This window comes from Palaemon carinicauda, chromosome 40, assembly GCF_036898095.1.
Source record: "Palaemon carinicauda isolate YSFRI2023 chromosome 40, ASM3689809v2, whole genome shotgun sequence".
In the NCBI taxonomy this organism is placed as follows: domain Eukaryota; kingdom Metazoa; phylum Arthropoda; class Malacostraca; order Decapoda; family Palaemonidae; genus Palaemon; species Palaemon carinicauda.
Window position 1 is genome coordinate 64,466,000 of NC_090764.1, and position 15,000 is coordinate 64,480,999.

General features: G+C 35.9%; 1 protein-coding gene across 1 annotated transcript in view; it reads left to right on the forward strand.

Annotated features, from left to right (window-relative positions):
* LOC137631823 (DNA ligase 1-like) overlaps window positions 1-9,119 on the forward strand; it is a 19,879-nt gene extending 10,760 nt beyond the window's left edge. Inside the window, exons 2-3 of the mRNA XM_068363826.1 lie at window positions 5,806-5,869; window positions 6,284-9,119. Coding sequence (XP_068219927.1) covers window positions 5,806-5,869; window positions 6,284-7,785 — 1,566 coding nt within the window. The 3' untranslated portion in view covers window positions 7,786-9,119. The remainder of the gene's footprint in view (window positions 1-5,805; window positions 5,870-6,283) is intronic.
* The last annotated feature ends 5,881 nt before the right edge of the window (window positions 9,120-15,000 follow it).

A 15,000-nucleotide genomic window follows, 5' to 3' on the forward strand; every position in this document is an offset into this window, starting at 1 on the left:
TATAGCTGGATAACAGAGTACATCTTATTAGCTTTAAAAGTATTTATTAGTTAAAAACAACAGAGTTAAACATCTCCATCACTGGAGGGAGCTGGGTTGGTCAGATGACCAATTCTGGTGAAGTATAGATATGAACTGACTAAATTATCGATATCACAGATATCGTATGCTTAGTTTATATATCAGTTTTGTCACAATCCCGGAAGACACCTGCATCCGGTGACGTCACAAACTTTCACACGCTGATGCAAGGTGTTGATGCTTAAGAAAAATGTCACATTGTTGAGGCTGCATTGTGCGTCCTGTTTATGATTTGAATGACTACAGCAAGTCCCACGGCTAGCATCTTCAACCAAAATGACATATTACGTCATGTGTTTTAAACATGTAATATTAACTATTTCAACTATTACATATACACATATATAAACTATATATATGTATATATATGTATATATATATATAAATATATATATATATATATATATATATATATATATATATATATATATATACATATATACATATATATATATATATATATATATATATATATATATATATATATATATATATATATCGATTCGTACCAGAAATAGATTGTGCTAAATCCCAAACCAGAAATAATTTAGCTGAGATCAACTATTTCAATTCGGTTTGCTTTAAACCTCAATTACCCTTCACCCTTCGTCCGGGTATCTTAAAAGTTCCCTTCAAACTGCAAAGTTGAGCGTTTAGCGTCTTTAAAACTTTTCAGCTCAAATCCATAAATCAAATCACGTAGTTTATTATTATTATTATTATTATTATTATTATTATTATTATTATTATTATTATTTCATTATCATTATTATTATTGTTGTTGTTGTTGTTGTTGTTGTTGTTGTTGTTATAAAACAAGAATGGAATTTTTCGCGAGTCCTAAAATGGCTTCAGAAGAAATAGCCATAGACTTAGCATGGAATTCTGAATGCCTCCAGAACGGAATCTCAGAACGGTTTCGAAAGAAAACTTTCCCGGATTTACAAATGGCTTCTGAAGAAATAGCCATAGACTTAACATGAAATTCTGAATGCCCCCAGAACGGAATCTCAGAACGGTTTCGAAAGAAAACTTTCCCGAATTTCCAAAAGTCTTCAAAGGACATAGCCGTATACTTAACATGGATTTCTGAATGACTCCAGAACTGAAATTTCCAAGAGCAGTCCTGAACAACTCCTCCCCGAGCTTCAAATGACTTCTGAAGACCTGATCTTAATTTTTTTCAAACGTAGCCTGCAACACCTACATGATCTGTATGTAAGCTGGGGAAATCTAACCAAGGAATTGCGCGTCAATAGGAGTAAGAGGAAATGAGTTGATGACTAGGAGAAGGATTTCACTTAACTCACAGAGTATCGGTGCAAAAACGGATTGCGGGGAATGAGGATGGAGGCAGAATGGTTCAACTGAACGGTGAGTGACGTGTAGTTCTTCAACAGGATTGTCCCAAAATTCGCCATTGAAGTAAGGACATATCCAAACGACATTGGTAAATATATCATGTTGCTCGTAATTTACTTTGGCATGATAGTGTACGCGGAGAAATCGATAGTATTCATCTCTTTACTCATTGCCCAGATAGGTAAAGAATAAATGCCTTCGATTTCCCTGAGGAATCTGACGAAGTGAGGATCGCGGCACTGAAATCTCTTTTGAAATCTAGAAGGACACTGCCGAACTAAGGAAAAGAGACAATGAAATCTCGAAAGAAACAGATAATCTAATGAAAGATCTTGAAAACTAGAAGACAGGAGAGAACAGCGAAGAGGAGCCTCTAATGCCAGAGGTAAGACACCTAAAAATAGAGAGCCTCTAATGCTAGAACTAAGGCACCTCAAAATATAGATCGAAGACCATCTAAGGCTTATAGTATGGAACCTAGAAATATATGTCAAAGAACTTCTAATGCTAGAAGTGTGGGAGCTAAAGAGAGAGGTCAAAGAACTTCTAATGTTAGAGGTGTGGGAGCTATAAAGAGAGGTCAAAGAACTTGTAATGCTTGAGGTGTGGTAGCTGAAAAGAGGTCAAAGAACTTCTAATGCTAGAGGTGTGGGAGCTAAAGAGGAGTCAAAAAACTTCTAATGCTAGAGGTGTGGGAGATAAAAAGAGGTCAAAGAACTTCTAATGCTAGAGGTGTGGGAGCTAATAAGAGGTCAAAGAACTTCTAATGCAAGGGGTGTGGGAGCTAAAAAGAGGTCAAAGAACTTCTAATGCAAGGGGTGTGGGAGCTAAAAAGAGGTCAAAGAACTTCCAATGCAAGGGGTGTGGGAGCTAAAAAGAGGTCAAAGAACTTCCAATGCAAGGGGTGGGGAAGCTAAAAAGAGGTCAAAGAACTTCTAATGCAAGGGGTGTGGGAGCTAAAAAGAGGTAAAAAAAACTTCTAATGCAAGGGGTGGGGGAGCTAAAAAGAGGTCAAAGAACTTCTAATGCAAGGGGTGGGGAAGCTAAAAAAGAGGTAAAAAAAACTTCTAATGCAAGGGGTGGGGGAGCTAAAAAGAGGTCAAAGAACTTCTAATGCAAGGGGTGGGGGAGCTAAAAAGAGGTCAAAGAACTTCTAATGCAAGGGGTGGGGGAGCTAAAAAGAGGTCAAAGAACTTCTAATGCAAGGGGTGGGGGAGCTAAAAAGAGGTCAAAGAACTTCTAATGCAAGGGGTGGGGGAGCTAAAAAGAGGTCAAAGAACTTCTAATGCAAGGGGTGGGGGAGCTAAAAAGAGGTCAAAGAACTTCTAATGCAAGGGGTAGGGGATAGATGTAGATAGCGAGGCTTTGGGGAAGGTGCGGTGGCGTCTGTGTTCTTTCTGATGCGTAAACTTAATTAAATACAAGTAAAAACAGGGCATTAAATACGTATTATAAATACTAAACTCTTCCTTATCTTGACAGCACAAGTGAAATCTTACAAGTTCCAGCATGCAACTAAGCGCTCCCGAAACACGAGTCAACCTTTTACTTCTGCTTGGAGGATATCCTCGCAAGTAAAAGGTAATCATTATGAATATGGAAAGAAAGATTTGCTTATAATTCTACCTTTTGCTTCAGATAATTACCTTGTACTTCTACCTTATGCTTACAAGGATATCCTTCATTTTTATGAATACCTCCCATTATTAGTGTAGCAAACTCTTCAATTACTGTTTTGTAAGCTTCTTAAGTCTTTATAGATATGAAATGAACTACAGTATCCTGAACATGGGATACTATTCCTTATATTATCATCTCGACAACTATTCTTAATCAACATGAAGTTACATTAAAACACTATACCCTTATATATCGAATGGGAGATGATATCTAAAAACATCCAGGAAATGGTGGACAGAGTAAGTTATTCATTATATCCATTTTCTATCACTAGGCCTCGTTAGAGGTCTATCTTGCTTTATGCATACACCTAAAAAATGAGTACAGGTAGTAGTATAGCCAGGGCACCAGCCACCCATTGAGATACTACCGATAGAGTGTTATTGAGTCCTTTGACTGGCCATACAATACTAAATTGGATCCTTCTCTCTGGTTAAAGTTCACTTTACCTTTGCCTATACATACACAAATAGTCTGGCCTATTCTTTACAGATTCTCCTCTGTCTTCATACAGTACACCTGACAACACAGATTACAATTCAACTCTTCTTCACTCAAAGGGTTAACCACAGCACTACAAATGTTCAGTGGCCACTTTCCTCTTGGTAACGGTAAAAGAGACTAGCTATGGTAAGCAGCTCTACTAAGAGGACACTCCAAAATCAAACCATTGTTCTCTAATCTTGGGTAATGCCATAGCCTCTGTTTCATTGTCTTCCACTGTCTTGGGTTAGAGTTCTCTTGCTTGAGGGTACACTCGGGAACACTATTCTATCTAATTTCTCTTCCTCTTGCTTTGTTAAAGTTATTATAGTTTATAAAGGAAATATGTTTAGGTGTTGCTGTTCTTTAAATATTTTATCTTTCTTGCTTCCTTTCCTCACTGGGCTATTTTCCCCGTTGGAGCCTCTGGGCTTATAGCATCCTGCTGTTCCGACTAGGGATGTAGCCTAGGAATTAATAATAATGATAATAGCATGGATTTGTGACGGGATGAAGGAGCCATAAGAATAAGACGAGCATACAAGCAACTGATTTTTGGGCCCCACAAGATCACTAAATGGGGACAATTGTATTATTATTATCATAAGTATTATTATTACTTGCTAAGCTACAACCCTAGTTGGAAAAGCAGGATGCTATAATCTCAGGGGCTCCAAGAGGGAAAATAGCCCAGTGAGGAAAGGAAAAAAGCAAGAAGAAAGTGGCCACTGAACAATTGCAGTGCAGTAACCCCTTGGGTGAAGAAGAATTGTTTGGTAAACTCAGTGTTGTCAGGTGTATGAGGACAGAGGAGATTATGTAAAGAATAGGCTTTTGTCAATAAGGTTGACATTAGCATGAAAATTGACAATATAACAACGGTAAGGGAAATAAAGAGTTAAATTAGGGTGTTACATTCAACGGCTTTTGGTTGGGGTCGGCCATTTACAATGTGCGCTACAGAGAAGAAAACATAGAGAGAGCAATTTTCTTTATTTATATGTACGTTACTTACTACATAAGCATTATAGATTAATGGAAACTTATTCCTATTTGGTTAACTCACATCTTATGTACTTAAGGCTTTAATAGAAATGTTTAAAATAGGCCATACACAGAACCTGCATAAACACACGGTTCAACTAACAACCATTAACTTTAAATAATGAGTATTAACTCAAAGAGGACCGCCACTACAATTTCCTTATTTTTTTTTGGGGGGGGATTACTCATAGATTGAAAATACTTTGATCCATAAAGAATGAGCAACTCAGAAATAAACAATAAATGTATGGTATAATTGCAAAAATGTATTGATTGTGACGAGTTGTGAACTTAGGGGACAAAGCGAGAGGAAAGCCAGACACTATTGTCTCTAATCTCAATGTAATTCGAAAACTTGAATGGTTGATGTGAATTGGGAGGAAATCTATTTTAAACAGACATATTACAAACTTAAAACTCGCCTTTTATCCCTTTATCAATAGTAGGGAGGATAATGTATAGCTTATGAAATAAGACGCCTTATAATTGTGTCAATTAACTTTGAAGTCTTTTGTTAAATAATGCTGTTTACTACGCAGTTTCTGTCCCATATGGAAAATCCCTTATCATTCCTTTTATCGTTTTATTTGCAAAGTTTTACTTTTAAAACCCAGAGGAAAAGTCCAGATAGATCTGTTCTTGTCTATTGAATAAATCTCCCTATAATGAAGATGGATGTGGACATTCCTCTCAGTTGCTACTTTAATTACTTATAATAAGTCTATTTTCTTTTAGAAATCTTTCAATGGCCACAAAATGCAACAATGACAACTAGAAAGCACTCTAAGAGTACAGACTTCCACCACGACAGCTTATTTCTCGAAACCAGCTTGCCTTTCCCAGAATCAATTTAGACCGTAGGCATATTTGAAGTGTGTGAGACAACCATGTGTGAACTTGGGATTAAAGTTAGGGTTAATTCGGTCGACCTTTTGCTCGACCTTGACCTTTGACCTGGGACTTTCAAAATTGAATCCTTCCATATCTCAACATAACAATTAATCCCTGAAAGTGCCACTACTCTATGAGTAAAATTGTGGCCAAGAAGTTCACAGACAAACAGAGGCAAAACATAACCTCCTCCGAACTTTGTTGGCAAATTAATAATCATTTATAAGATAACTTGTCAACCTATTTTTTTTCTATTGATTACAGTCGAGAGAGAAAGACCACTACAGAAGTTGCAAGAGCGGCAGACAAGATGAATCGTGTGGCACAGGTAAACAAAAGTATAATACCACAGGATGGTAATGTTTCATTCTTGCAATATTCAAAAGTTTATTAATCTTATGTTAGTCAATAAAATGGGTTAAGAATGATTTAATTCATGTATTTATAAAATATGCACAGCCTCTCTCTCTCTCTCTCTCTCTCTCTCTCTCTCTCTCTCTCTCTCTCTCTCTCTCTCTCTCTCTCTCTCTCTACGATCAGTTTTCTAAAATGAACTATATAAGTTCCAGCCTTCTACGGTTTTGATCTATAAATTACAGTCATCTATTTCTATTTATCAAACAATATTTTATTTGCATATTCTCTGATTACATACATTAGTATACATCATACTTAATAAAATAGTTTAACATGAGCTTGTTTGAAAGCGATATCTTGCTCTAAGCTCTATTTTTGCTTTCAGATGGAAGTATGAAAAGATATAAGAAGGTAAACCAAGAAAAACATGTGGGCGATGATGAGGAGGACTATGAAGATGATGATGAAGACGACGACGATGATGATGATGATGATGATGATGATGACGATCACTTTAGTGACCAGGAATTGTTGCAAAGAAGCAGAAATGGTGCGAATATTGGGGACTCTAGGCTGGCACAAGAGAAACTGGAGGATGGTGCAAGTGTTGGTAGAAGCGGATCCGATGGAAAAAAGAACACAAGAACAAATTTGAAGCAACAAAAAGGTTCCAAGTATGCTAGAGACGCGTACCATGACAAATCAGATTCCATAAAAAACAAGATTAAAGACAAAAAACAAAAGCCCATAAAGGAAGACAAAGATAACAAGAATATGAACAACAAACAGAGGCCCATGAAAGAAGACCATAAAAACAAAATTAAAAATGACAAAATAAAGCCCATAAAAGAAGATAGTGGGAAGCTTACAGATGCTAGTGTCGAAACAAAAGACAAAAGAAAGGATGAAACTCAAAATCAGGAATATGAGCGAAAAGAGGCCGACATAAATTCTGGAAAAGGATCAAGAAAGAAGCGAGAGGTCAATAAGCTGGAAAGTAGGGAACAGCTTGGCCACAAGAAAACTCAGGGAGAAGATAATGTTGAACAAACAACGGATGAAAAGGAGTCCACAGGAACTGTGTCTGAGGTTGAAAGGAATGTGGAGGAAGTATCTGATGATGTCAATTTAGAAAAACATACTGCTAATACTGAAAGAGAAAATTATGTAGTTGAACTTGATCCAGATTCAGAAGCTATTGGTGATACTGATGGAAGTAATACAGCCAATTCTAATCCAGGCCAGGAAGAACTAGGGAACTTATCTCATGGTGATGAGACTGGTGCAGAAGGAACAAATGTAGAATTGATAAGGGAAGTTGAAGATACGGGAACTAATGAGGAAAGGCTTGAAGAAGTTGTGAGCGCTATTGAAGAAGACCCTGATAGAATAATTGCTGAAAGTGATAGTAATGCAAATGACGAAATACCGTACACGGAGCCAACGACAGCTCCCAGACGTTTTGGACGGCATATGCCTTTCCCTGAAGTGACTCTAGAATTTGATTCTACAACAATGTTACCTGAGCATTTAAGAACTGGGAAATCTGATGACACAGAAAACTGGGAATTCAACCTGTCAGGTGGGAGGAAAGTAGAAACTGAAAGGACCAGCGAACACGACAATGATGTAGCCAGTGGTGACGCAGGCACTGACATCCTGGAAGATTATGGAAATGAAAATCACGATCAAACTGACATGACTGAGAAAAATTCATTACCTTTTGAATCTGTTCTTGAAAATGAAAATGCAGGAAATGATGGAAATGATGTAAAAGAGGCAAACGTTTTAGAAAATGGAGAAAGGGAAGCTGATTTGTTAATGAAGAAAACCCAAGACACAGAGGAAGCAAAGCTTTCTTCTGAAACAGGAAGTGGAGAAAAATGAGTGCTACAGAGTGATACAAGCAAAATAAGGACCTCTCGTAATTTCAAGATGCTTTTATTCAAGTTGATAAAATGTTGAAAACAGAAAAATATATTTTATTAAGCTGTAGGACTTACTATACTTATGCTATGGTAGGATGTCAATAAAAAAGAATACTTACTGTGCTATGTCTTTACTATATTGACTTCAATAGGGTTAAAACATAAATTTGAATTGTGATGAATGAAAAGAGCTATAAATGGATCAATGGTATAGCCACTATCGTTTCATACGTTAAATGCTGATACAAACGATGAATAGTAGTGAAGTTCTAGTTATTAAATGTTTAATGTTCAAACTAGTAATAAAAAAAAATTCTTCAAGCTTTGTCATTGAGGTCATTTCAGTTATATAAATGACTCAAGTAGAATTGGACAGCAAACAAGAAAATTATTGTGTGGCTAAACACCTATTTCATACACATAGTCTGTAAATCATAGCTTGGGATGCCAAAACCTTCTGGAGAGGAGTCCTGTATCATTCTACCCATGTCTAAGTTTACTTGTATATTTCATTTCTAGAATCCAAATTTGACTGAGAAGTGTAGCATGCAAATCTCTGCCTAATTCCACCCAAAACTGATGCAGGAACATTTCATAGATAGGCTGTACTTCTATTTTTATTCCCTACTACTCTGAAACCAGAAGGTGAAGTGGATGACTTTAAAAATCTGAGCAAGGAAGATTCACAATTTTATTATCCATGGCTTCACTGATCCTGTCTAATGCAATAAAAAAAGATCAATGGTACCATGGACAATATCGTTATGAGATCTAGAGCAAGGCAAAAAATTAGATGGTGAAATATGGTGAAGGATGATGTGGAAAGAAGAGGTTTGGTGGAAGAGGATGCCTTTCATAGAAGAAACTGAAGAGGACACATCAGATAACCAACCCTTTAATGTTGAGACAATGGTGGGGAAAAAAAGAATGCAATAGGATTATTTATATTCCAGGAAATGGTATAGTCGTAAATTTGTAAATGTGCCGTGAAGGTTTCTTATACTTTGGTGATATGGAATGTTTTTGATGTGTATGGAAGAAATTTTGGAGGACTGAGTTCTCCTTCCTCAGACTGTCCATGGAAATGTTTCATGAGGGTTTGGTTTCCTATGTGTTGTGGCTTGGAGACCTTTTAATGTGGAAATAGCTAAATTCTGTTTGACGGTTGGCCCAAGTCAATTACAGCATTGTTGGTTTTTGCAAAAATAAGCTTTTGTATTTGGAGCTTACACTTGTAATACTCTTATTGTATGTGGATAGTTACTTCTATACTAATTAGATTACCAGACGTTCTCTGTGTTAATTGTTTGTTTTTTACATCCAATATTTGAATGGTTGTGTCAAATGTTTTAAAAAGATGTGTAAAGTACTTTCGAATCGTGAAATGCTAGGATTTTAGAATGTAACTTTAAAAATCTTCATAGCAAGAGTTCCTCCCCTAAAATATTCTAATGAAAATCCTACCACTGGATGCATTTCTAACACCTGCCTACGGCAATGTAGATACCACAGCTACCCCTAAAACAATCCTGTGACAAATGATCTCCCTGTGACAGTGAGTGCCCTCAGTCTTTGTTTTCACTCTTGGAGCGGTAGTGAACCCTGGTGAGGAAGATCGTGTCAAAGCCACTCTTCTTGCAGTTGCAAGACCTTGGCACCTCTAGGTGTACAATGTAGGAGCAGAGTGATTGATTGCTCAAAAGTAAAAAGGGAACAAAAAGTTTGTTCATCCTCATCCTCCTCTACCTGCTATGATTGATCTTATGTCAGGTACTTTCTCCTTCCACATCTCTATTTCTGGCAAGAAGAATCAGTCTCACGGGGGTTGGAGTGATTGATGACTGACATTGTACGTCATGGGATAAAATTGTATGTATCATTCACTCCTCCACTCTTGGAAGGTGAAACAAGTCCTAAGAAGTTTTTCATAGTTCTGTTGCCCCACAAAGAAAGGGCTTAATGTTGTCTTTAGAATGATAGCTCTCATGTTCTTCTTTTGAACTTTAACATAGTCCTAGTCTTGAACATAATAGTCCCCCTTCCCACTTAGCTAGTGAGTACTGTTCGGACTGAAGAATGCACCTGCTAGTCTGAATGAGGCATACCTGTTCCGCATATCTTCGTCCATCAAAGTATGATGGTGTCGGGGAAGATGGGACTGATTATGCCAACGACTCTATTTTGGTCAAATCAAAGGAGGCTCCTAGTTTCATGGATATCGAGCGTGACTATTTTCCACAATTTTAATAGGCCAGTATTATATATTCAGTTTTGTAATAGTATCAATGCCGAGGGTGACCTGATTACCTTCATACTTTTTGGAGACAGAACCAGATGCTACCGATTCAAAAGGATTCTATGTCTTTTGCATTCAGATGGTGAAATTTCTGAGTAGGAAAGACACTTTCAGGAAAACATTGTGGCAGGGTGAAAAAAAAAATCTAATTTACTGACAAATAGTCCCACAACACAAACTTTTCCATTATTTTATATAGCAACTGGACTTTTGAACAGAAGGAAAGGTTAGTCTAGCTATAATCCTTAAAGCTATATATTCTTACAATAAAATCCTACTAACAGTGACCCCCCAAAAAAACCAGACTTAAAACTAACATATATATATATATATATATATATATATATATATATATATATATATATATATGTTTTTTCAAAAAGGCCCATAAAAGAAACACAGGAAATATGAATAAATCACACTATATTTCGGTCAATAAACATCGACCCTCTTCAGGATGTAAAGTACAAGTGAGGCTTACAGTGGAGAGTGACGGTTTATATATGAAAGCAAAAGGGTGTGTTCAATTGTTCTATAGTTGTTATAATTGCTGGAAGGATTAGCCAAATTTAATTACATCCGGGTGCGTGTTCTTATTGTTGAGCCGCTTGGAGGAAGTCTTGACCTCTGATGCATGTCTGGTGGCCGGTCTCCGTGGATTATCTTCTTAATGATAGGGTTGAGAAGAGTATTGTCCACTGTGTCAGCTTTCCATTGGCCCCCACATAGGTTCATTGTGTTTGATTGATTTATGATGGCTGATTCCAGGATTTTCCTTCTGTACGGACAGGTACTCTTAAAAAGCAAAGACGACTCACTCCAGTTAATCTGGTGCCCTAAATCCCTAAGGTGAATGAAAATCCCCGAGTTTTCATACCCATATCTAACAGATCTTTTGTGTTCGGATAATCTTTGAGATAGCGAACGGCCAGTTTGCCCAACGTACACTTTTTCACAATCCCTGCATGGTACTTTGTAAACGCCGGATTCTATCTCTCTTTTATTTTGATAAACATTAATAAGGGCGCTTCCTATGGTCTTTGGATATGAAAAAACAAAGGGGTTCTCAGTTTTGATATGATTTGTTATATTTTTAATACCTTCTATATATGGGAGTTTTATCTTATTTTTAAAATCTCTTTGGTTAGTAACATCATGATCTTTATAATATATCGTGTTGGCTTTGTTGATGGCCTTTTCTATGACATACGTCGGGTAGAATAGCTGGGCGAGTTGTTTACGGATGATTTCAAATTCTTTATTTAGGTAGGCTGGGGAACAAATTCTCAAACCTCTAAGAAATAGATTGCAAGCTACTCCAATTTTTACAGAAATGTCGTGATAACTAAAAAAATGAATGTAGGAAATAGAGAAAGTTGGTTTTCTATACACAGTAAAATTATACCCCGTCGATTCCCTTATAATTAGTATGTCCAAAAAAGCTAATTTTCCATCTTTTTCCCATTCAGTTTTAAATTTTATGCTAGGGACTAGGGAATTTAGATTATTGAAAAATATATTGAAATCTCCCCAGCTATCATCCCAATATGTGAAAATGTCATCAACATAGCGTTGCCAAACCATGTTTGTAGGTTTAATTGTTGTTAAAATTTCTGTTTCAAAGTATTCCATGTAGAGGTTAGCTAAAATTGGAGATAACGGGCTGCCCATACTACAACCAAATTTCTGTTTGTAAAAATTTCCATTGAAAGAGAAAACGTTATTTGACACGCTTAGTTTAATTAACTTAATTGTTTTTTCAATACCGAGGGGGAAGTGATCTTCGTAAGGGATTAATTTTTCCCTCAAGAAACCTAATACATCGTTGATCGGGACCTTTGTAAATAGGGATTCTACGTCAAGACTCAAGAGTTTTACATTGTTTACCGGGATATTTAATCTATTGAATTTCTGGATGAAGTCCTCTGCATGCTTAATATGAGCTGAAGAAAAGCTCCCTAGAAAGGGAGACAGCAAGTCTGCTAACCATTTTGATAAATTATATATAAATGACCCTTTACATGAGACGATTGGGCGTAAGGGAATACCGTCCTTATGAGTTTTTGGGAGCCCGTAAAAATATGGCAACGAGTACCTGTCCGTACAGAAGGAAAATCCTGGAATCAGCCATCATAAATCAATCAAACACAATGAACCTATGTGGGGGCCAATGGAAAGCTGACACAGTGGACAATACTCTTCTCAACCCTATCATTAAGAAGATAATCCACGGAGACCGGCCACCAGACATGCATCAGAGGTCAAGACTTCCTCCAAGCGGCTCAACAATAAGAACACGCACCCGGATGTAATTAAATTTGGCTAATCCTTCCAGCAATTATAACAACTATAGAACAATTGAACACACCCTTTTGCTTTCATATATAAACCGTCACTCTCCACTGTAAGCCTCACTTGTACTTTACATCCTGAAGAGGGTCGATGTTTATTGACCGAAATATAGTGTGATTTATTCATATTTCCTGTGTTTCTTTTATGGGCCTTTTTGAAAAAACATGTTAAACTGTTCGATTACAGTTATAAATAAGACATATATATATATATATATATATACATATATATATATATATATATACATATATATATATAGCTCTATCTAGTGAATCATGGGTTGGAATTGCAAAAGATGATAGAAGATTTCAATGAAGCATAAATGTAGGACTGAAAATAAATATGAGTACAACTAAGATAATGTTCAGTGAAAATGTAAACAAATAAGAGCTATGGACAAACCTCTAGAGATTGTTAATGAATATGCATAATTAGAAAAGACAGTGTTTCCCTATGACATGAGACTGAAATTAAAAGGTGCATAAACATGGGATGGAAAGCTTTAGGTAATAATATATACAAATATATATATATATATATATATATATATATATATATATATATATATATATATATATATATATAATTAAAATGCTGCTTTCTCTAAAAAAGAAAAGAATTCAATCAAACCAGACAGTCCTACCAATATTAACTTATACATGAGAAACTTGGAGCCTCCAGAACATGAGCTAGTTAAAACTTGAAGAATAATAGAAAAGAATGATGGGAATAACACTTGGAGACAGAAAAGGAGCAAGATGGATACGAGAGCAAACCAAAGTAGAGGATACTCTAACAACAAGAAAGAAAAAGAAATGGAAATGAGCAGGACATATATTGAGGATGGAAGATAATAGATGGACATTAAGAATAACAAAATAGATCTCTACAGATGGCAAAAGAAGCAGGGGAAGGAAGAAAAGGCGATGGATTGACGAACTAAGGAAGTTTGTGGGTATAGACTGGACAGACAGGAGTGGAAAAACAAGTCTGAGGCAGTGGACAAACAACGGATGATGATGATGATGATGAGATATATATATATATATATATAATTAATGGCATTTTCGCTTCTAGAAAGCTTGAGGTTTAGCAGAAAGGCGAAGGAAAGCAGATACTTCAGCATTTGGACAGTTTATTGGCTAAGCTTTCGGGAACAACATTTCCCATCATCGGAGCTAAAAAAGGAATGTAAAACACATATCAATAGACATTACGTTAGTCAATGAAATTCTGTTAAAAAGGCAAGAATTATAACAAATACATCGAAATACTTAAAAAATGAAGTGGAGGAAATATACTAAAAAATAATAAATTAAACCATATAAATCAAATTAAAAATTAAAACATTAAAACATTAAATGAATGCTATAGGAAAAGAGGAATATCAAAATCAGAACAAATACACAGAAAACCTTAACGAAGAATTCACAAAACATCATAAATATGGGAATCAAAACAATAATACACAGAAATAACCAGGAATAAAAGAAAATGAAAAAAAAAACAGACAAAATAAAATAAACTCTGGATAAGAAAGAAACACACCTAGTATGGAAAAATATCCAAGACTGAGACATGGAAGGACGGGGAGGTTTAGACCTTAGAGCGTGTAAGTAATGGTTTGAAGATTAAGTGGTTAAGTTGTTAGGCAATATGTAAAGGAACAGAGGTTGTTGAGTGATTGAGAGTAGGGGATAGCTGTTTAATGAAAAGTGATTCTAGGGTAGGTAGAGAATAGCTATTGGGTGATTGGGCTAGTATTTTGAAATTAGAATAGTTAATTAATTGCTTGCATTGTTGAGCGTGATTACGTATGGAAGAAAATTCTTTTTTATTTAAAATACAACCTGTACGGTGACTGACTCCTCTATGAGAGTCGATGCGGATCCTCAAGAGACGGTTGGAACAACCAACATAGGTTCCTAAATTACATTTAGGACAATTGTATAAGTAAACAATTGAGGACCGCATCAAATCTGGTAGAGTGTCTTTGAATGTAAATATGCTGCCTATGGATAGTGGATTTTTGAATACAAACTTAAAATCAACATAAGGATACAAATTAGAAAGGGCTTTATCAAGTTTACATTTAACATTTTTATAGTTATATATAAATGGTAGAGACACATACATTTGTTTCTTTGGTACGTTTAGTACGGTGGCTTTCGGAATAAAAAAGTTATCTAAAAACTTTTAGATAACTTTTTTATTCCGAAAGCCACCGTACTAAACGTACCAAAGAAACAAATGTATGTGTCTCTACCATTTATATATAACTATAAAAATGTTAAATGTAAACTTGATAAAGCCCTTTCTAATTTGTATCCTTATGTTGATTTTAAGTTTGTATTCAAAAATCCACTATCCATAGGCAGCATATTTACATTCAAAGACACTCTACCAGATTTGATGCGGTCCTCAATTGTTTACTTATACAATTGTCCTAAATGTAATTTAGGAACCTATGTTGGTTGTTCCAACCGTCTCTTGAGGATCCGCATCGACTCTCATAGAGGAGTCAGT